General features: G+C 37.5%; 1 protein-coding gene across 11 annotated transcripts in view; it reads right to left on the bottom strand.

The window, feature by feature from the left end:
• The window catches only part of INPP4B (inositol polyphosphate-4-phosphatase type II B), a 717,808-nt gene that overhangs the window by 219,347 nt on the left and 474,203 nt on the right, over positions 1–24,258 (bottom strand). For 8 of the 11 annotated variants that reach the window (XM_079920302.1, XM_079920301.1, XM_079920305.1 and 5 more), the window contains one exon: positions 23,227–23,306. In XM_079920302.1, coding sequence (XP_079776428.1) covers positions 23,227–23,306 — 80 coding nt within the window. Of the gene's footprint in view, positions 1–23,226; positions 23,307–23,448; positions 23,524–23,641; positions 24,158–24,258 lie in introns of those variants that run through there. The other 3 variants (XM_079920298.1, XM_079920307.1, XM_079920306.1) reach the window with 3 other exon arrangements.

The following is a 24,258-nucleotide window of genomic DNA, read 5'->3' as shown; positions in this document are numbered from 1 at the left end:
CAACCTCTCCCCAAAACAAATGAAGCAAACAAAATGCATGCCAAACCTAGAAAGTAACTTTAACACTTACAGTCAAATACAAGGGCTAGTTTTCCTTATAGTATCCACTGTATACGTATATATTTTACTGCCATTATGGCACTGCAACTTGGCGCTTTCACAAGGATACAAATTTGACTGAACTAAGAAACAAAAGAGGTCTTCGTACACTTTCCTAGCAATTTATATGGCAGTAAGAACAGGCTGCATAATAATAAATAACTATCTCAATCTATAGGAAGAAGAAAAAAAAACTATGTCATTTCACTCTCTTGCCAGGTCATTACCATTGTTTAATGCAGAGAGCTATAAGAGAAGTAAAAGATGAATAGTCCATGGCAGCCACATTATTTCAATCACAACATCAAGCTCCTATTTCCCTCAGCAGGTACACTTAAATATTTAACCATGCCAACAAGATGGAAGGCAGAGAAAGGGAAAATTTCAGCAACGCAAATCTACACTTCCTTATCACTTAGTTTTTCAGCATGCATAATACATTAGTGATTAAGTTTCTTTAAAATCTTCCTTTAAAATAACTCCCCTGGGACTTCGCTGGTGATCCAGTGGTTAACACTTTGCCTTCCAATGCAGGGGATGAGGTTCGATCCCTGGTCGGGGAGCTAAGATCCCACATGCCTTGCGGCCAAAACACCAAAAACATAAAACAGGAACAATATTGTAACAAATTCAATAAAGACTTTAAAAATGGTCCACATCAAAAAAAAAATCTTAAAAAAAAAATAAAATAAAATAACTCCCCTAATGCTTCCTAATGAAATATTCAATTTCACATGCTAAAACTTACAAGCATTTTAGAAGACTGAAGGAAAAGGGATGTGAAACAGTCTTCTAACAAAAGACAATTTTTTTTTTTCTTGCGGTATGCGGGCCTCTCACTGTTGTGGCCTCTCCCGCTGCGGGGCACAGGCTCCAGACGCGCAGGCTCAGCGGCCATGGCTCACGGGCCCAGCCACTCCGCGGCATGTGGGATCTTCCCGGACCGGGGCACGAACCCGCGTTCCCTGCATTGGCAGGCGGACTCTCAACCACTGCGCCACCAGGGAAGCCCACAAAAGACAATTTAATGACACTTTTCCTCTAAACTTCTTCACCACCTACTGTACCATCCTTAGTAGAGCAAAAAAAAAAAAAAAAAAAAAAAAAAAAAATCCTATGGAAAGGTTAAAGAGCAACATGTAAATACCTCCTCTATTTTGGAAATGCCACAGAGATACAAATGACTCTGTAAACATCCAGGAGAAAATCGTCATTAGCACTGTTAGGCTTTGTGAATATAAAGTAGTCTTGGGACTAAGCACCGGGATCATCATCTTGGAGACATGCCTGGCATTTAACCCATCTAGACATGTGACTGGGAAGTGAAAATCTCACCTGGACAGAAATATAAGCAAAGGCCATCAGTAAACAAGTGGCACTAACTAACTAACTAAGTGCATTCTGACTCTTTCTGGTGAATACATTCACCTGGCAGTGCTAGATTTACTTTGGTCTCAGAGAAGTGAGAGTTCTACTTAAGTATGCATGCCTGAACACACCTCTATCCTGGCTGAACTTCAAAAATTTCAGAAGCCATAGGATACTTTCAAACTAATATTCAAATAAAACTTTTCAGTAGTTCTTAATATTATAGCTTACACACTCGAAGCTTTAGTCCTTTGTTTTCTCCTCTTTTCTCATTATAAACTTGTCTTCAGAAATTCTGTCCATTATTATGGGATTCAATTGTCACATCTTTGAGGATCTACCACAAACCTATATTTCCTACTCTGACCTGATTTCCTATTCCAGAACTCCAAATTCCTTTCGTCGTGATATAATTGGACATTCTCTAAGCCTGAAACCTAACTAGTCCTCTTCCCAAACCCCAGCTCACATCAGTAGCATATCATTCTCCAAAGACCAAAACCACAGAATATTCCATCTCTACCAGTGCCTCGTCCCTACCATTCAATAAGTCATCAAGCACTACTGATTCTTCCTGTATAATGCCCCTTACATGTATCCCTTCCCAATGGTAACATCCCAATTAGTTTCACCAACTTTCTTTCATTACACTTGAAGAACCTACTTCCCATCTTCCAGAATCTTTCTCTTCCATCCCGTCCATGTCAGATTTCCTTCTTAAGACCTGCTATCACTATTGTATTTTATTTTCTCTGTCAAAATTCCTTAGACATTGCCTAATGCCTACCAAGAGAGTTTGAAGTGTAGACTGTCTTTTAAGACTTGTCCGGAGTTATGGACAGCTCAGTATTTTTGGATCAAACAGATCCATGTCATCACACACCAGTAAATAATGGAGCATGGTTTAATGGAAAGCACAGTGAACTTTGAGTAACAAAAGTCCTTGGTTACGGTGTTGGCTCTTCAGAGTAAACAACTAGGTGATCATGAGAGGGCAATTCAGCCTCTATTAAGATTTACGAGCTATAAAATATGAAGGTAGTAAACCATTCTACTTATCTCACAAGATTTATGTGTCCAAAATTAAAAGATCTTAAAGTTTAAATATAAAAATGCTTTTGTGGGAACTGCCTGGCGGTCCAGTGGTTAGGACTCTCACTGCCGCGCTTTCACTGCCGCCACTGGGTTCAATCCCTGCTCAGGGAACTAAGATCCTGCAAGCGTGGCAAGAAAAAAAAAATGCTTTTGTGTATGGTAATGAGTACAACTGTTATACCATCCGGGACACAAAGTTCCAAGAGCACATCATAGATACGTTGACTACCAGTTTTTCAGACTAATTGGCTTGTAGATTCCTCTTTACTGCTGAAAACAGTACTATCCAAATATGAGTAACTGCCTCAATACAAATAAGCTAAAGAAATCTTTCCCTCCTCATGACTCTATTAAATATACATATATATATATATATATGTAGTGAGCTGTAGTTGGAAACGATTCAATGCTAAATGTAAACTATAAACTATCTCTTTATTTGTTATTCAAATATACATTTTTACTGAAGTATAATTGCTATATAGCAGTATATTAGTTTTGGGTATACAGCACAGTGATTCTATATTTGTGTATATTACGAAATGATCATCACAATAAGTCTAGTTAACATCTATCACCATACACAGTTACAAAAATTTTTTTTCTTGTGATGATAACTTTTAAGATCTACTTTCTTAGCAACTTTCAAATTAACTATGGTTGCAAATGTAGGTCATCTATTCAGTGATCTGAGGATCCAGGCTGATGAAGGCTCTGCCATGTTCACCTTGTGGCATCGAAGGTCTCCAAACAGCAGAAGGGGATAAAAGCATGGAGGAACTCTTATTGGACAGACGCAGAACCGGTGTGCTTTCCTCTCTTTACGATCCAGTGGCCCCCTATGGAATTTGGCAGGTCGGGGGTGGGGTGGGGCAATAGACATTTAAAATAGGGCAAAGACTGCAAATGTTAGTCCCCCTCCTCTTCTTGGGCACACGGCTAGATGACATTTCCAGTGCCTTAAACAGTTCAACTATCTCTTGAAATGTAAGAAATACCCATCTCTTTAAATGTAAGATATACCTCAACAGCAAGGTGAGAAAACATCTTGGCATCTTGTAAATGTCCTTGGATTCACAGGCAACCAAAATTACATTCAAGTTAACAGGTCACCATCATCTGCCCTTTGGGAGATAAGATGCTGCAAGTAAGATAGAGGAAGCTTACTCTACCCTCTTGCACCCACTGGATGAAGCTATAAAACATGGACAGAATGCACAGAGCAGCTGTTTGAGGACTCCAAGTAAACACTGCTGGGAATACTGGGGAAGATTAGAATTTTAAATGCCACTGAACCAGCAATTAGTTTACCATTTTTTCTCCTCTCGTATCTCATGATCTAGACTCAAAACAGCCCCAAGCCCAGAGATGGTCATGGTGTAGACAAAGATAGCTCCAGGAGAACCTCTCTGGTTCTGGCTCAAAGAACAGAACAGAGGTCTCCTAATACTCAGAAGAATGATGAAATCACTTTTTTTTTCCCAATCTCTTGTGTCTCAGCCCCCAAGCAATCCAGTGGTGGCAGCAACAAAAGTGACAGCTTGGAGGAAGTGCAGAAGCCTAAAATTATGAGGAAGGGAAAGTTTCCTCTCTGATTGGAGCTGTGATCCCAAGGGCATGGGATGCATGCCCTTTACTTTTTCTCTCTCTCTTCTCCTACCTCTTGGCCCCAGAAGAGGGTGCAGCTGCAAGGCAGAGAAGGGAAAATCAAACCCCAGCTTTCTGAATGAAGGGTCTTTTGATCTTTTCCTTCCAGGGAATCCACAGGAAATGGGAACATGCCAGAGAGAGTGTAATGAGGAAGGAGCTCAGGAAGGGACTTCTTAATGTCGTTCATGGACTTCTGGGCTTACCTCAAGCTGTGCATGCATGGATCTAAACCACATATCAGATACTCTGAGAAATAATCTATGGACTACACCATCCCCCAGGTCCCAGACTGTCACGTGGGTGACAAACTAGAAGGACAGATACGAATAACACTACAGAAGTTTTGAAAACAGAAGTGATATTGAAACTACAAAGTTTCACAAGACACATGGTCAGCATACAAATATGTAGCAATTAGAAACTGAAATTTTTAAAAAATATATTTATCATTTATAGTAAGTCCAAAACAAAGTACTTAGGTATAGATCTAACCAAAATGTGCACGATCTATATGCTGAATACTATAAGAGTTGATGGAAGAAATCAAAAAAGATCTAAATAAATGGTGAGACATACTGTGTTCATATACTGGAAGCCTCAAGTTTATAAAGATGTTGATTTTTCCTAAATTGATCTACAGATTTAAGGCAATACCAATTAAAATCTCAGCAAGATTTTTTGTACATAATGACAAGTTGATTCAAAAAGTTATAAAGAAAGGCAGAGTAAACAGAATGGCCCAAGTACTTTTCAGAAAGAAGAAGAAGAATGGAGAAATTGCATCTACTGATTTTTAAGACTTGCTGTAAATCTATAGTAATCAAAACTGTGGTATTGACAAAAGGACAGATATATTGATAAATGAAACAGTGTACACAGAGAATATGGCCAACAGCTTCTGACAAAGTTACAGTCAATGAAATGGAAAAAGAGTAGTCCTTTCAACAAATGGTACTGGAACAATGAGACATCCATTTGGGGAAAAAATGAAATTTTACGTAAACTTCACAACTGAAACAAAAGTTAAAATGGTTCATAGACCTAAATGTAAAACATAAAAATATAAAAAATTTTAAAGGAAGCCATAGGAGAAAAGTCTTCATGAACTGGGCTTCGTCAAATTGTGCTTAAATGTGATACCAAAAGCATGATCTGAAGAAGAAAAAAAATTGATAAATTGAACTTCATCAAAATTGACAACTTTTGCTTTGTTAAAGACACAATGAATGGAAAGACAGGCTACTGACTGGAAGAAAACATTTACAAATCATGTTTCTGACAAAGAACTTGCATCCCAAATACATAAAGAGCCCTCAAAACTCAACAGCAAGAAAATGAACAACATAATAAATAAAAGGGCAAAGTCGAAGAGATGTGTCTCAGAAGAGGATATGCAGATAACAAAGAGACCATGGAAAACTGTTCGACATCACTGTCCATTAGGGAAATGAAAACTAAAAGCATTAGGATATGTCACACTATATTTTACAATGTCTGGTGAGGATGCAGAGCCATTGAAACTCTCATACACGGCTGGTGGGGAAAACACTACAGCAGTTTCTAATAGAGTTCAACACACACTTACCATATGACTCAGAAATTCCAATCCTGGGTATTTACCCTAAAGAAATGAAAACTTAGGATCACAGAAAAACCTACACAGGAATATTTTAGCAGTTCCATTCATAATCACTCTAAACTGGAAACAACCAAAATATACTTTCCTATGAATGGTGCAACAAACTGTGGTACAGTTTGTTGTGGTACGGTAGCATGGAATACAACTCAGCAATTGAAAAAAAAAAACCTGTTATTGATATGCACAACACCTTGATGAAGTTCAAAGGCATTAGACTGAATAAATGAAGCCAGTCTCAGGAGGATCTGCAATCAATGATTCAATGACTTTTTCAAAAAGCATTTCTCTATGGTGATGGAGAACTCACATCATGGGTGTCAGAGGTCGGTGTGGGTGGAGGCATTCATCAAAGGGGCAGCGGGTGGGAGTTTCTCTGTGGAGATGGAAGAGATCTGTATCCTGACTGCAGTGGTGGTTACAAGAATCTATACATGTGTTAAAATTCACAGAACTGCACAGCAATAAAAAGTCAATGTTTACTGAATGTAATTTCCAAAACAGAATAAATGAGAAAAGATATAGCCATTTTCGATGATAATGAATGGATAACAAACTATTAGCTATTTAATCTGGGAATACAAAACCAAATGACTGAAAGGCTATTACCTTCCATGTGAACAGAACCTTCTAACTGCTGGCAACATTGATTTGTAATGGTAGAGTCAAAGTGTCAATTTATCCCACGCTTTATGCTTTCAAAGTATCTGCTGACATAGAAATGCCATATGTGAGAGGAACATGTTCCACCTGAACAAGGTGGGGAGGGTATTTCGTCAGAGATTGGAGAGAAAAATGCTCTTGCAGGAGGTGCAATGAATTTCCCAAGCCCATGACTCATTCATGGGATAAAACAACTAGCCACCCATGTCTGAATTGACTCATGTTTAGACCTACAAGAGAAACTATTGCTAAGGCTTTTTGTTAATTTATTCTATTCTATTTTATTGTTTGAATTTTAAGAGAAAGAAAAATGTTGAAAGGAAAAGAGCACTATATATATTAAGCAGAGACCATTGGAAGAGGAAGAGAATAGTAGCAAGAAAGGAATTATAGGAGGTTATACATAAATGGCTGGGGAAACCCGACTTAATGCTGACATTTTTAAAAGCAAAAAATATGGACATTTTTAAGACCAAGTATAAACAGTCTTGATAGACAGCTAAGCAAAAATTTATTTCTTACTAAAAATGGACATGCTCCGACAGCAGAAACTCTTTACAAGAATAGTTTGCAAATGTCAAAAAATAAATCAAAAAATTCTGGGCCACTATGAAAACATTCTACTAAAGATAACAGGCATGGAGGATTAGCAGATTTAATTATTAAATAATTAGTATCAAATACTAGTGATGGGTCTATATTTACTATTGAAGTTTTGAATTATTTATATTTTTGCTGGATTTTTTGTGCCATTCGGTTTTATGTAAATTTCTTAATAGTAGGAAATAATGCAAAGGGATTTTTTTAAAGCTAGCATTAAAAGATCAAAGTTAAAGAAAAATCAAAGTTATCCAGTGTATGAACATAACCTTAGAGTATAATGTATTTCAAACCTGTGTGATAAGAAATTCACTAAGCTTTAAATTGTACAGTGAGGCATGTACTCTGAAACCAAACAGTTATTAAGTGCCTCTATTTTTCTGCTGAATTGCATTTAGATTTGTTTTAAATTCTGCAGGTATTAAGTTATAAAATCTTGTGGTTTTTCAAATATTTTTTCTTCATTCTCCTTTAATATGACAACATTTTTAATGAAAAAAAGAGTCTCCAAAATTATAAATTTCCATAGAAATATAATAAGGTCAAAATAACAGAAAATGTGAATTCACTTACAAACATGTATTAAGCACCTACCATGTTGGAAGCACTGCTCCATGTACCAGAATACAACAGAGAACACCACAAAAATCCCTGTCCTCATGGAGCTTGAATTCTCATGGTAAACAAAAAAATGATACAGATACGATAAGTTCCACGGAGAAAACTTAAGCAAGGTAGGTGAGTGCTGGGTGGGGCTTCTACTTTATAGTCTACATATATATATATAATGACTACATATGTATGTATATGCATTAGGAAAGGCTTCTCTAATATGAAGCCATTTGAACAAATACCTAAAGGAGGTAAAAAAAGTGAGCCATATACCTTTCTTAGGGGGAGGTCTTTTCAGGCAGAAGCAGCAGATGGTCCAAAGGTCTTGCAGAGGAACACGGTCCCCATATTCAAGGAAGAGCAAAGACCCCATTGTGGCTATTGCTGGGTAGGTGGGGAGAGAGGACTAGAAGACTAAGCCAGAGAGCCATGGATTAATTTTATACTGCTGCATAATGAAGGAACACAAACCCAGTAACTTACAATACCACCCACTTACTATCTCACAGTTTCTACAGATCAGAAGGCAGGCCAGGTCCTCTACTGAGGGTCTCATAGGACTGAAGCCAAGATGTAGGCTGAGCCACACTCCCACGTGGAAACTCTAGGGGAGAATCTACTTCCTAGCTCATTCAGGTTGTTAGTGGAATTTATTTCCTTGTGGCTGTATGACGAAGGTTCCCGTTTTCTTGTTCATCCCATAGTAGGTATGAGGAGTAACCACTTGACAGGGCTGCAGGGGAGACAGCCACCTTCCAGTTAAACAAAGAGAAATGACTGAGGATAGGGGATGGGGTTGAGGAGGAAGCTCAAGGATCAGAATAGAGTCAGGGAGTAGAAGGCACCAGGGCCACAGGAGGGAGTAGACAAACAGGTAAAATGATGCGCGGCCATGTGGATGAAAGATGACCTAGGAATCCAGGGTTCCTGCGTGGTCACCAATCACCGGAAAATGAGTCATAGTTATTGCTACAATAAGGAAACTCAGTTTAGCTAGGCAAAATATGCCAGGCAGACAGGGCAGCAGTAATTTAAAAATACTCTAAAGACCTGAAATTTCCCATTTTCAGATTTTAACTTGTTCTGCTAACAGTCTTAATAACGCATTACTAAATCATCTGGTAATTATTTTCGAGGTCAAAATGTGACTGATTCACTGTTAAAGGAGTCTAGATAGAACAATAAAGATTTCTACAGATCTTTTTTTTTTGTTAAAAGGAAGAAAAGCAATTAACGCAAAGTTCAAGACACCTGCCATATGGAAACAGTATACTGCTTTTATTCACGTTAAATAGATTCTGAAGATCAGCAAGAATAAATCAAATGTCCTATACCAGCTTTGCATAAAGTACATGAGAAAGCAATTACTTGTTCTCTGAATATCTCCCTTTTAAAACATTAAGATTCCATTATAAGAAGAAAATATATCTATTAGTAATTAAAGGTCTTTATTGCATCATTAAAAAAATCCATATAGGGCTTCCCTGGTGGCGCAGTGGTTGAGAGTCCGCCTGCCGATGCAGGGGACAAGGGTTTGTGCCCCGGTCCGGGAGGATCCCACATGCCGCGGAGCGGCTGGGCCCGTGAGCCATGGCCGCTGAGCCTGCGCGTCCAGAGCCTGTGTTCTGCAACGGGAGAGGCCACAACAGTGAGAGGCCCGCATACCGCAAAAAAAAAAAAAGAAAAAAAAATCGATATAAGAAAACAAACGGATTTTGGTATTTGGCAGGCAGATGTGCTAACGGGAAGGAGAAAGACAGTAAAAATTAAAAGTCACGGGATTAAAATTTTCAGTTCAGGAGTGCTTGCTATATATCCTTTTGTAAGTATTTGGGAACTGAATTGAAGTTTGTATACCAAATAAAAATGTCACCAGCTTTCAATAACCTTGGATGCAGATATTTTCTCTTTTGTTCTACGATAAATTCCTCAGATCTCAATATTAGGATTGAATAAAATCAGAGAGTGCTTAGAACAGAAAGTAAGGTTAAGTATCAGCCAATTCATTCTGTAGAAACTGAAGCCCAGAGAGGTCAAGTGAAAGGCTCACAGGTCAACAGCAGTGCTGATATTTGTCAAAGAACAGTAGAAACCAGAAGTCCACACCTGATTTTTTTTTTTAATTTATTTCTGAAAACCAAAAGATGAAATTGTGGTAACTTTTCAATGTATTTATTTTTAGCTTCTTCGTCAATAAGTTGATTGTCCTTATCTGAAAAATCTTCATAGGAATGCGGTGTTTTGGTTCAACCCTCACTAGCCCACTCTAAAGCTTGGAGGAAACTTGCTTTCTGAGCTACCTGATCTTCTGAGCAAGAGACATTTTGGGATAGTTCCACCTCTTCTTTTTAACTTTTTTCTTAGGTGTCTTCTCATAGATTGGATTCTCTCATACAGCAGCATGAACTTTCTTGCACATCTCTTCGGTGTCTGGAGTTACCTTCTTTTTGTGCTGAGTAAATTTTTTCCTGTAAGCGTCACCATCTCCTTCCATATATAATCTGCAATGTTTTGATCCCTGATGTTCTTCCAAAGTACTTACGCCTTGAATTCCTTATTTTCTGAACCATATCCAGGGAATCGTTTGGTTCTGTGAGGGATAGAAAAGCTTCTTTCCACAGCTCTCTTCAGGGCCCCAAAAACTTTATTTCCAGTGGTAGTTCAGGTGTGAACTGAATCCAAATACAAAGTACCTTCATACTGTATTTTGTAAGTTCATGAGTATAAGCTGCACTGACTATCATAGCCTCTTCAACACAGGCATAAGCAATCTGACAAATGATCTCTCTGCTGGTTACATGAACTATCATCCCATATTTGAGTGTACTGTATTTACACTCAAATGTGTAAATTGTGTAAAACGTGTAAAATGTGTAAGCATTTCCAAGCATACCAATTGGTTTTACCCTCTCGCCTTCTTCTAAAGTTCACTTGGCATCTTTTGAAGTAGGCCTTATTCTTGACAACTTTAACTCCATCCCGTGAAGCAGAGATGCATATCTGTGGCTCATCACAGATATACAGCAATGGTGGTAACTTTTATAATTTAATTCTTACTGCTAACAATAAGAAAACACAGTCAATGTAAGAGGAATATGATTTTAAAGTGTAATCAAAGAACTCTATTAGAATCTAATAACTCTTTGCTCAGGTTGTTATAAAATACCATAGTCTGGGTGGCTTAAACAACAGAAACTTAATTTCTCACAGATCTAGAGGTTAGAAGGCCATGATCAGGGTGCCAGCAAGGTCAGATTCTGGTGAGAAACCTCCTCCTGACTTGCAGATGGCTGTCTTCTCCCTGTGTCCTCAGATGGCAAGGAGAGAGCAAGCTCTCTGGTGGCTCTTCTTATAAGGGCACTAATCCCATCATGAGGGCCCCACTCTCATGACCTCGTCTAACTCCAATTACTTCCCAAAGTCCCCATCTTCAAATAACATCACAGTGGAGTTTAGGGCCTCAACAGATACATTTGGGGGATACAAATATTCAGTCTGTAACACTCTTAAAACCTCAAACTTTAAAAATTAGCATAGTATTTGTTTCAAGAACTAGTGGGGGTTCAAGGGAAGAAGAGATAGCATGAAAGAAAGAGGGAGAAAATAATTTTTCCTACTAAAGTATAAAGAGATTCTTAAAATCTGCCCTATGAATTCATAATTTAAGCTCATCTCAGTGTCATTATTATCATTAGTAGTCAGATGAAGAAATTTAAGGAAAGTAGTTACCTCCTGGTGACAGTAATGGAACTCGAACTTCCGCCAGTGTTACAATCACAGGCCAATCCTTAAAGTACTTGAAAGGCATATCACTTGGTCAGAGAAGCAATTCACGTTTACCAGTACTAGAAGTAAGTCTCCGTAGCCAAGAAATTTATTGTTAGTTAGTAGTCTGCCCAACAAACAAGCAAACCTCAAAACTGTTAGAGTCTCTCTTTCCTACTTACTGTGTAGGTCCCTGGAAAATCCTCAATTTGATTCTAGATAAGAGAAAAATAATCCCCACTAGACACCATTTCTAAGTTTAGGATTGAACCTTAAACCTGCTTTGAATTCAAGAGACGGCATCGATGATGGGGAAGATTAAAATAAAATAAAATTCAAGTTATCTGCTCTGGTCTTAGATGGATGGATGAGGATTAGACCAAGTTTATTATGGCAACCTAAATTTGTTTTTAGCAATCAATTTTTATATTAAGTTCTAAAGGAATGTGTTTACTTTCCAATTTACATGTGTGAACATCAGAAAGAAGCAACATACAGCATGTATCTACAAGCACAACTGGTCATTTCATCTGCTTGTCATAATGTAATATATGCCAAGTAGCACTTAGATCAAGTCTAATTAAACCTGCATTCAATGATTTCAATTGATTTTTAAATCTATTTTCCCTGTAAGATGGTAAACTGTCCCATAATGTAATAAATTCATCAGTGCCACACAATGTATAAAGACTGATCTTTAATTACCTAACATTTTCTGTCAAACTCTAATAAGCTTGAGTACATTGATCAAGGGACCCAAAGGGTCACCAATAGGCTGAGCCCATTACTAGAAGCAACCAGCCCCTATTGTAGCACAGCACTGAGAAAAACAATGTGGTTATATTGGTATTAAAATTAATTAGGTAAAGCAAAATAAGTGTGTCTGTTCTCTTCTCCATCTTATTCTACAACTTTTTATCTTTGACCTCATCCTTCTCTTCTGCCTTCTTAAAATATTTCATGATATGACTTTGTATATTTTCTAGTTTTCCTAGCTTCCATTATAAAATTGCACTCGTCTTCCTTTTCCTGACTCAGTTCTTTATCTCCCTGAAGTCTTATTGCAAACAATTTCATTCAACCACACTTTTACTACGAGGCACCATGCTATACCACAGAACAACAGACATCAGTGAATTTCACTTAATGGATTAGGGTGGAAAATCCTAGGCTAGAGCATGCTATTAGGGGAATACATTGTTAAGGGGCAGGTAACTTTCTACAGTTCCTCAAGGATTGCACCTCCAACACAGCTCACTCATATATATTAAGTAGAACTGACAACGTGTAAATGAAAAAGCAAAGCCAAACCTCACTAGGAACACAGTTAAGAATAGTGACCTTCCAGTGATCATTAAGCCTGTGGTAGCTGGAGCAGGAATAATGAGTTCTGACCTGCTTCTTCAAAAGCTTGATGATAGGAAAATGGTCAATTTGGTCTTAGGAAATTGAGGAGCCTGGGTAGGGGATAGTGACCAGCCCTTTTCACTGACATGCCTGGAGACTATCGCCTCTCAGTTCCTAATGAGAATAAGTATGGAGAATACTAGGGACTTCAGATGGGTGAGACCATCCCAGGCAAGGGATAACAAAAGATGGAGGGAAAATAATAGGACGTCAGTGTGGGGAAGAATCTTAGGTGCACCGTCTACACCTACGGACATTGCTCTCTTGCTGGTTGAGGTTGACACTGAGCTCAATACCCTGAGAAGAGGGGTTTCCAAAGAACTACAGAGACTCTGACTCCACCTTTAGAAAGTGTTATGTGCACATAAGCCGCTATAAGTGACAAAGGAAGTGACGATCAATGTCAAGGGTTACGTGTGTGGTTGCAGATGAAGCTGAGAAAGCAGACTTACTATCTTGTATCTCCTGGCTGAGGTTTTTGCACGCTTATTTTCAGGTTCATGTTCATTTGGGTCCAGGGACAGGAAGACATATACATTTAAATCAGAAAAAGAGCTTTAGATGAGATCAGATGAGAGCTGTAGAAAAGATGAGTTGGAAATGGATGCTGTGATTTCTAACTTGGGCTATAGTTAGGGCACCTAATGGTTCTGAATTTAACCAAGAAAGGACAAGCACCAAAGGGCAGAGCCTTCAGGAGAAGACCTAAATTCAGTTCAGGGTGGTTCTAATATTAAGTGATTGTGAAAATAAGTGTGTGTCCACTTATGCAAGCTTAAAAAGAATCTGTCAACGACTATAAAAAAGAAAGCATGTATTTTGTCACTCCTTTCCCCTTTCCACATATTCTGTACAAATCTCACAAATGGGTGTCTATATAGTCCATGGCATGGGTGTAAAATGCCACAGGGTTGGCAATGCCTGTGGACAGAGAACGGGGGGTGGGAGAAACAGGGCTGGGTAACTGCATGTGGATAGGGGCAGAATGTGCACAGGTGCAGGGTGTGTGTATAGGATGAGGGTTCATTTGGATGAAGACCACAGGCCTGCCTGCAGAGATGTCTGTTCAAGAAAATGCTCATGGTGGGGAAAAGTGGATGAATACATATAGAGAGTGTCTCATATATTTCTCTGGAAAATACTTGGTTGTTTACATTGTTCAAAATCAGCACTTTCTCAGCTATGCAGCTGCTTTTCTTGGAACACAGTGTCTGTCTGATAAGCTGTTAAAGAAAGCTTTCCAAAAAGAAAGCTTCTTGGGTTCAAATTAGTTAGGGAAAAGCTGTAGGCGACATTGCCTCTGAGAGTCCTAGAAGGACTTGAGGGCTTAATGAAGGCTCTGAGAAATCCTACAGTAAGGTCACCCTCTTCACTTTTTTGAATATAACATTTTCAAACTTACTGCACATAAACTACTTCACTCGAAGAACACATACTAATAACTGAAGGGATACCAGTGTTCCAAATAACATTCTTCAGAAAAAGCTGATATAAATGTGTCCAGAGCAGCAGAAATACAGGGTGATAATGATGAAAGCGACTTTGGTAAATATGGGCAAATCCTTTACAAAATTTTCAGGTCAAATATAATTCCTTGCAGGCCTAATCATTCCTGCAATTATCTTCAAAGCTAAATTAGCTCTCAAACTTCTTAAGCAGGTAGGCCTGTGTAAGGATATTAATTTTATGTGATCTGCATTTTAAAAGAGGGAAGAGCTCAGGCTTTTCTCTACAAATTGAGGAGCTACTGAAGTGTACTCTAAGTACGCGTTGTCTCTTCAGTGACTGAAAACTCTCATTTGCAGTCTGACAAATATGACATATTTTGAATAATGCAAACTAAGGAAGTGCTAATCGGTTTCTATGGTCATACCTCCCGCCCCATGAAAATGGATTAGGAACTTAAAGAAAAATGCAGACTATACCACTGTAGAGCCATTTAAATTATAAATGAAAGACAGTCTAGTTGGATGAAATGGGGAATAATAATACTGATGAGGATGATAATTTTAAAAATAGGTGACGAGCATGATGGGCACACGCTTTGCATCAGGTACTGTTTCAGATGGGTTGGGTACCATTTGTCTAATTCTCACCTGGGAACAACAAAAACATCAAAACACCTAAGGCTAGAGAAGCTAATCAATAAAAGGAAAAAAAAAATTACAGCCAACATTTATTGAGCACTTACTATGTGTCAGGAACTGTTATAAACATTTCACGTTAGTAATTCATGTGAGCTGAGGCTGTGAGATGGGCACCACTGTCATCCCCTTTTCACAGATAAGAAAACTGAGTCTCAGAGTAATCAATCATCCTGCTGGATAATAAAAAAAGCCAGGATTTGGGCTCAGGCATGTCTCTAAATCCCATACACTTTTTATTTCTCTACTGTCCTAAGCCCATGATATTTGTATACTTTGCATTCTCTGATTTTATAATAAATTAATGTCATTTTAGTAGTTATTACAAAGTGGCTCATGTTACAGCCTTTTGATAATTTTAGACAGTCTTCTTCCTAAATGACAATGACACAGTTATATATAAGAACAGAATCAGTTTTAGAAGCAAATAGCCCTACTTCTGCTTTTGATGTTTCCCTTCCTTTTCCCAGACCAGTCCTGAGAAACATCACTTGAATTTATTTCTGTAGACAGTTTATTAAGGATTCGGCAATAACATGTATCTGTAAACCCTAAAAGCAACTGACACTCTGTGTCACTTTTATGAATATCTGTCCTGATTTCAATGCTATATTGCTAAAATTTCAAGTCAAAGCAAATTTGCTATTTTTCCCAACTGTATCAGAATGCAGCCTGTTTCAACCAAACAAATACTTTCCCTATGTCTCTTGCTGGTATCTGCCATTTTATAAGAAGCCAAATCTGGTGTCAGTGTGATTAAAGCCAGAACTTGGCTTTCAAGGAAGCATCCGTTCCTCAGATAATAAAAATGGTATGTCCAGATCAAAGATTAAATCAACCTCTCTGCCACTGCCCAATTTAGAGAATTGTGGATGTCACATTTTAAGAAAGACCTACAACAAACTAAGCAAACTAAGAAAAACATTAAGTGATGGGTGAAGGAATTAGTAAGTTTAATGCAAGAAGCAATCTTTATAGAGTGTTTTTCTCTAATGCATGGTAATGCATGGAACTTCACTGCATTTATTAATTGCCCAGAATCACCCTGGGAGGGAGGTCATTACTATTTCCACTAACAGATGTTAGAGAATAGACAACATGCCTGGGGTGACACAGCTGGGACTTGAACCCGAATCTGGTAGGAAAGTCTGGTGCTCTTTCTACATTACATTCCTTGCTGAGTAAAAAAGGAGAGAAGATTTAAAGTTGGGCAAAAAAGCTGCTTTCAAATGCGATCATAGAGAAAAGGTATGAGACTTATTCTACTTAACGCTATGAAGGAGAGCTGGGAATGTGGCAAGAAGATAAAGTCTGGGATAAAATAGGAACACTTTTCTCACACTGACCTGTCGGAAAATGGGAAAGACGTATGGCCTCCTAAGTTTGATTTCCAGGTCACTAAAGGGGTCCAGGAAGAAGCTAAAGTGTCAAGATCTCTTCTGCTCTGTAAACTTACTTAATCCTAAAATTCTAAACAAAATATATATTCTCTAAGAACCCTTCTTCTCTTCTAATTTCCATCCTGTCCCAGCTGTGTGACCTTAGAAAGCTATACTGCTACTCTGCAGTTAGCTTATAAAACAAGAATAATATCACCTTCCAGGCAAGGGTATTAGAAGATTCAGTAAGGTAAGACATTTGAAATGCTTAATCCATCATAAACCTCAAATAGTGTTAGTTACCTCTTCCTATGTGTCTATGAGGTCCGAGTCAGTGTCAGTATCAGAGAAGCTGTCCTGGAGGAGCTTCCTGTCTTCGTTTTGAATTATGCCAAAAGCACGGTGAATAGAGCATTCCAGAGATTCGAGGCTTTCCCCATATGTGTGCATCTGGATCAAGCATGAGCGTGCATTTGCTATTGACGTGCATGTTTTCTTGCTGTTCACTCCCAAAGGAAAAGAATGCAGTGTTCTTTTTCATTCCTTTCAGCGGTTAGGATGGGCATTTTTAGAAAATTCTAGGCAAAAGCATCAAGTTAGCTTTTACATGACATCCTTATCCTCGAACTTTTCCACGAATGCATTTAATAAAGTTTAATACTATTCTGTTTTATAATTAATCACTGATATGCTATTTTCTCTTAAAGCAGGCTTTTTGGCCACCAGTCAATGTCTACCGCCCTTATGTAATATAGAAAATGTTTTAGACGTGTATAAAACTTAGTGTGGTGGAACCAGCAGGACTTTCTGCTGTAATCCTACTTTCTGATACCTAGAAAAACTAACTGGAAGCGACTTTTAAAGGAGAATAAAACATATTCAAAACATATTCAAGATGCTTGGATGTGATTTTTTAAAAGCATCTCTGAAGTCCAAGTAAATATAAGAAAATACGTTGTCGTCACACATACAATTTTAAAGACAGTATCTAGTGCTTAAAGTAAGCATTATTTGCGTGCAGGAAAAGAGTTATGGTAGGAAACGAAAAAACAAAGTTTAATTCCATTTCAAATGAAAAATAAATTTATCAGTTAAAACTGTATTGTCAATCTACGGCCAAGTTCGGTCTCAGGTTACCGTGGGGATTCACATGCACTCGAGCATTCCAGGAAGAAACATTCTGACCCACTGCCCTATGGCCCGCAGAACGGGCCTTGCCTCCCAACCTGCGAAATGTTAGTGACAATTGCATTTTTTTAATCACTCTGAGTATGCTGGTGTAGAAAACTGTGTGTCAGAGCCTAAGGAACCTCTCCTTAATATTGCTCCCAGCTCTTAAATTAAGAACATGCCTTTGGGAGATTCAGTTAAAAATATGCAGGAATTTTTTTTTTTTTTTTGTCGTTCTTCTGTTTTTACAAATAAAATGGAAGTGCGTGTTTGTGCCTGTGTGTGTGTGTGTGTATGTGTGTGTGTGTGTGTGTGTGTGTGTGTGTGTGTGTGTGTGTGTAAGGAGGTTAAATTAAGCAAAACGCCAAAAAAAAAATCGAACAAAACTTAAGACACCATAGTTTGGATCTTACCTTCTCTAAACACACACATTTGACAATAATGGAAAATAAATAATCAAGTTTGGGAGAAAGCAAAATAATTGTAAACGAATATACATGTACAGACATACCTACCCATACACTCCATGAGGCATTTGCATGAATATGTACACATATAAAATGTTACATAAAATAGGAAAAATTTAAAAACAGTAGAAATTCATTGTTCGTTTCTTTCAGAGCCCCTCCCATACATCTGTATATTATAAAACATAACATCATGTGTCTGTCTAGGATCATCGGAGTCTTATGCTGTACGTTTCACGACAGCACTACTGTAAATGTGGCAGAAGTAATAAACAAAAAGGAAACATAAATTCTCTTTTTATGGATAAATTCTTATACATCTGCATTCAAGAAACTTTGGTCACATCCACTATGATAAAATTATAATAAATGCTTGCTTAATTTGGGGGGGATTACACGTGGAAGGTTACAAAAGAAACAACAGAGCAGTTGCTAAGATGAGCTGAATGTTTCTGTGGCAAGGCAATGTGACCTATACTGAAATAAATGTGAATTCTAAGTAAGGTTTTCAGCCTTTCAAGCAAATCACAATCTATCACTCACTATTACTCTGAAAGTTCCTTGTCTCAGATATACTCTAAAGCTTAGACTGCATTATATTCACTAGTTTAGGTGGATTCCACTCGGAAATAAATGGTACCAGGTTCATATTTAGCATCCATAAAAATATAAGTCATCATCATGAATCAAAATCTCAACAAATAATTATTGAACCTCTCTACTATGTCACAGGCATATAAAATTGAATTTTAAGATTAAAACATTAATAAAAAGTAACTGAGGCCCCTAAAACTCTCCAAAAGATAGAATATAAAATGGAGAAGAAAGCAAAGATGCTATGAGACCATTAGCTTCCTATCAGGCAGCACAATAAAAGCAGAAGAAGCTCTGGAGTCAGACTCAACTGAATTCTAATCCTACTTGTACAGTTAGTACCTGCGGAATCTTAGACAAGTTGCTATAAAACTGGGATGATAACGCTGCAGGGATTAAATGATATAGTGCAGGAGAAGCACCCAACATACCTCTTGCATGCTAGTAGATGATCAATAAATAACAAGATTTTTCATTAACAGTGTTATTAGTAATATCAACTGCAAGATGTTAACCCTGTTACTATTTTAAAAATTTGGTAAAGAACCTATTACTATAGTTAGCATATGAAAAATTCATGATAAATGCTCGTTGAACGAACCGTCACTGAATGAAGTCCGAACTGTGTGGAGATAGGCAACAAAGGTCAGACAAGGTCAAAGCACTTCTATCTGTCTCAGTTCTTCTGAGAAGGATTTCCTAAGAAAGAATTTTTATCCCTGCCTCTTTTTCTGCCTTTGCGATTGTTTGACTATTTTAAGAGCAACGTAATTTTTCCCCTGATCTCTAGCGCCATTGCCAGAGAAAGATATGCTTCTCCATTCTGTAATTAAATAGGACAGTATTATGATGTTCTAAATGTCTGCTTGTTATGATTCCAAGAGACTCAGGTCAGGTTGGTAGAACAAATAATTGTCAGGTGCTTGGGCAGTAAACCAGGCTCAGGGCCATGGTTCTGGGGTGAGAATAGATTCCCCAGGTTTCCCTTAGTCTCCATTCCCCCCTAACCTAGCAGGCTGGTTCTCACTTTCTGCCATCATGGCTAACATTCCTGAGTTCTCCATGGCCATTAACACTCATTAGGTCTTCATTTGCGATAAATCCAGGCACTGTGGTGAACTCAATGTGGAAGACACCTTGAACGAGTGGTCCTGGACCTCCGTCCTTGCTTTGTTCTGCCATTACCAAGTCACGTGACACAGGACATGTTTTAACTAGATCTCGGTTTTCCCCTTGGTCAATGGGGACAAAAAGTGAGTCATTAAGAGCACAGGATTTGTAGTCAGAAATGTGTGGCTTCACGCCTTGGCTTTCTTATGTTAAGAGCATTGTAACTTTGCGCAAATTACTTAACTGCTTTCTACACCTCAGTTCCTTAGTTTATAAAATGACAAAAGGAATAACATCATACGCTGATAAGGGTCAATGAAACAACATCTCTAACATACTTATCAGAGCAGAAAACACATAGTGTCTCATAGTATCTTCCTCCTCCACCTCCCCCTCCTTCTCTTCTCATTAGTATTACTATTATTGTAATATTAACCAGTGTCTTCCATGTCTGCAATTGTAATCCGCTATACAAGAACCTTAGCTTGTTTACAGTACAGTATGGAAGGCAGGAATAGATAGTAATGAGCTAGAAAATGAAACAGAAAGTATGATTCAGATCTAAAGGAAGTCAGAGTAGACAGGAACTACCAAATGTAAACTAGAAAAACAAAGCAGATGTCATATAAAGGTACCAGGGTTAATACTAAATAAAGACACCGATTGGGATACTAGAACGCTTAGACAGAAATTTAGTGGCTATGCATTAAAATGAAAATGAGTTACATGAGTAGGAACCACTTTCTATATCGGAGGCATTCTCCCCAATACATGCAAACAAATTTTAGCCTACAATTTCAAAAATGCACGGTACCATATTTCACGCAATTTGAGTCTAAGTCTATAAATAAGACACACACTTCTTGCCCTTTTAAGTTTTTTGTGGAAAATAAAAATTCAACTCAAACTCAAAAATTCCAGTTCACAGCACACAGGACAGGCCACATTAAACTATGGTATTCCATGAAACTAGTTTGAGAGTTTGAAATCTGACTTACCTGATAAGAATAAGGGACAGTGAACACAAACAAAACCAGACTCACGATCCAAGAACGGTGCCGACAAATACGCCCTTACCCTTATTTCTGTGAATTTGTTTTACAGAAATCTGAGAATTCTACTCTTTAAAAATTATGACCCGAATGTAAAAGGAATAAAAGTCAGATAATGTCAGTGCAAAGGAATAGTAAAAACAAAACTAATAACCAAAAAAATGCTTCTCATCCCTGATCTAACGTTTTTCCGATTCAGTACCTCAGAGGTTGCCAAGTCATTGGAGAGAAGATAAATTACAACAGATGGAAAAACACGAAGCATCAGAAATCAGCAGGTTATGATAAGTCTATAATGTGTCTTGTTCATAGGGGGAGAAATCTACAAATTTGGCAAAGCGCAAAAAGGGAAAAAAATATTAACCTTGCCGTTTCAAAGTTGGCTTTCAAAAATTATTTTTTCTAGAAAATGCAATGCTTTGTTGCTAAATTTGGTCTCCTTTTAGACAATCAAAATCAAATAAATAAGAATCAGGAGTATTCAAATCAAAAGTGGAAATGTGTCTTGATTTCCTCTAAATCTGGAATTGTTATATTCCTTTTTCCTTCTAAGTGTAGTACTCTAAACTAGCTCTTTCTGTTCCTATCCTTCCTCTAATTGTGTGTGTTCACATATTTTCATTGCACTAAGGATTTCTGGGTCCCTGATATCTGTTTCAAAGCCAGTGTCTAAATGTTGTGCAGAGGGCTGCGGACGTTAATGACAGTTATGATACAATCAACACTGCAGTCTGTGATCAGCAAGGTGAGGAATAAAGTACCATGCACCTTATATAGAAAACACGTGACCTGCTGGTGGTTCTCAGCAAGCTCAATGTCTGACATCTTATATCATGAATCCAGGGGCACTTGGGTCAAATCTAACTGCCATGCTAGATGGGTAACAGGTATCTTCTAGGATACCAGTGACAGTGGCAGATAGACATTTTAGCTGGCACTTACACACTTCCAACAGAAAATAAACACAGCAAAATTTTATTGGGAATAACACCACAAAACTATAAAGATTTTTAAATGCCGTCCCAAATAAAATGCAACAACAAAAAATGTTACAGCCGAAAGGAAGCCAAAAAGAAGATGACAGCCTCAGTAGAACCCTTCAACACTTATTTTTCTGCATGAACATGTGTTACTTTAAATTATTTTATACCATCTCTTAAGTCAAAATGCTAAACTGTAAGGATCAGGAAAAAGTCAGACAGGAGGCAGCCAGCAGTACAGATTCCACCATAAACCATGACATCTACACTGAAATAAATTGGTTATAATGGGTCCTTAGGGGCTGGTTAGAGGGAAAACAAACTTGACACATTGTCTGTTCCCTGACAATGGTCTCTACATTGCATCAAAAGAAGAGCATCTTAAGATTTACAAACAATGTTCTCTACAATTTTTATATTCATTTATACTATATAAATATTGTAAGGCAGTGTTCTCCATGTATACATAATTTTAAAGTTATTATATGGTTAGAAAATAACATACTATTTTTCTAATTTATAATGAAGTTAAAAAGAAATGATTAATCTATTTAATACTCTTCTTAGTATGAAAACAGAGTGCAGTTCCTAAAGATTGTTGTGTCATCTGTATCAAAACAGATTGTACACATACTCAAAAGCATCTCTGATCTGCTGTCTGTTGCAATGAGTCTGTTTTAACTTATACTTTATTTTTTTAACTTACAGTTTATATTTAATAGTATAGCAGCAAAATAAACTAAAAAAAGAGAATAATCAGCCTACCCTTTATTATCATAAATCTGCAAGTTGCCTCTAACAAACATATTTCAAACCTAGAAACTCACTTGATTTAAAAAGTAACATTTTGATAAGTAACAGAAATATTATTTAGTAACATGCCCATCATTTCTATTTACTCTCTTACTTTCAAGAATTTTATCACCTTATTTTTTGAAGTTTCATTTCAAGTTTCATCACTTTATTTTTTATTTTATATTGAAGTACAGTTGCTTACAATATTATATTGGCTTCAGGTGTACAATACAGTGATTTGATATTTTTATAGATTATGCACCATACAAAGCTATTATATTATTATTGGCTATATTCCCCTGCTGTACACTACATCCCTGTGACTTATATAACTGGTAGTTTGTACTGCTTAATCTCCTTCACCTTTTTGTCCATTCCCCACCCCTAACCCTCTGGCCACCACTAGTTTGTTAATAATGTCAGTTTTTTTTCCCTACAAGAGCTGATAACTTTTGACCATGTGAAACACAGACTTGAATATGAACCTGAATAATTGCTGTTTCCCTGTAACTTGTTGCAGAGGAGAACGTAAGCTGTTTGAGAGTTGACATCCAAACACCTGCAAGAATTGTGACTTTCAAACCCAACCAGCCTTCAATAAATATCACAGGCTGTTAAATTTAACAGCATTGAGACCCACCTCAGGCTCAGGGTCAGCACTTGCTCCTTGGACTTCAGTAGATCTCCGACTTTAAAACTGGCATAGCCCAGAAAGCTTCGCTGAAAATAAGAAAGAATGGTTTCCATTAACTTCTGAGGTTCTCAGAATTTTGTGTCACAGCAATCACACAAAACTAGTCTTCAGAAGAGTGAAATGTTAAATCTATTAGCCTGACAAATATTTCATTGACAGAAATACAACCATCAGTAATAGATGTCCACTTCATGGGGCGAGGTTGAGGGATGCAAATGCATCCTTCTCATTAAAAACAGAGATGAATAGCCAGGAAAATAACAAAATGTCTAACACAGAAGCCAGGACTTTTCCATGAACACATTTTCTCCCCACATGAAAACTGAGATAAAAGAAAAGATGACAGATGTTTAATATTTACCAATGCCGTCCTTGTTCTTATTAGAATTCCTCAAGTCATGGGCAGCAACAACTTTGTATTCCAGATATGAGCAAATCTGTTAGTTGGAGCTATTTTTATGTGGGATTCTGTGCAAGTTATAAATAGAAATGCTACATTTCTCCCCCATCACAGCAATGTTTAAAAGTATTTGTTTCCTTTGTTATTTCTACACTAGCATGGGACAATTTCACTCCAACACACAAAAAAGAATGGTACTTATTCAATTACATTTTCTAAAATTGCTTTTTTAACCTATCATACAGGGTGTTGACTATCTATGAATATATCTATCTTCTACACTCTCTGACTCATAATATAAAGAATAAAACACTAAATTGGTTTTTCTTTTCCAGGATAAAAATCTTTCATCTCTTTTTAATATTCCTGGCTGCTTGTGATTTAAAAGTCACAATATTATGGTATACCATAAATAAGATTTCTCATTCTCCTTTCAAGGTCAAGATGTAAACACGAAAATATCAGTATCAAACCCGTATTATTACCTATACCATTGCTGCCTAACACACTGTAATACTTTACAAGAAGTCTACACTACATCTTCCAGAACATTCTCTCTTCATAGGTCTGTTGCCAGC

Source organism: Stenella coeruleoalba (genome assembly GCF_951394435.1).
Source record: "Stenella coeruleoalba genome assembly, chromosome: 4".
NCBI lineage: Eukaryota > Metazoa > Chordata > Mammalia > Artiodactyla > Delphinidae > Stenella > Stenella coeruleoalba.
This window is presented reverse-complemented; position numbering and strand designations above follow the sequence as displayed.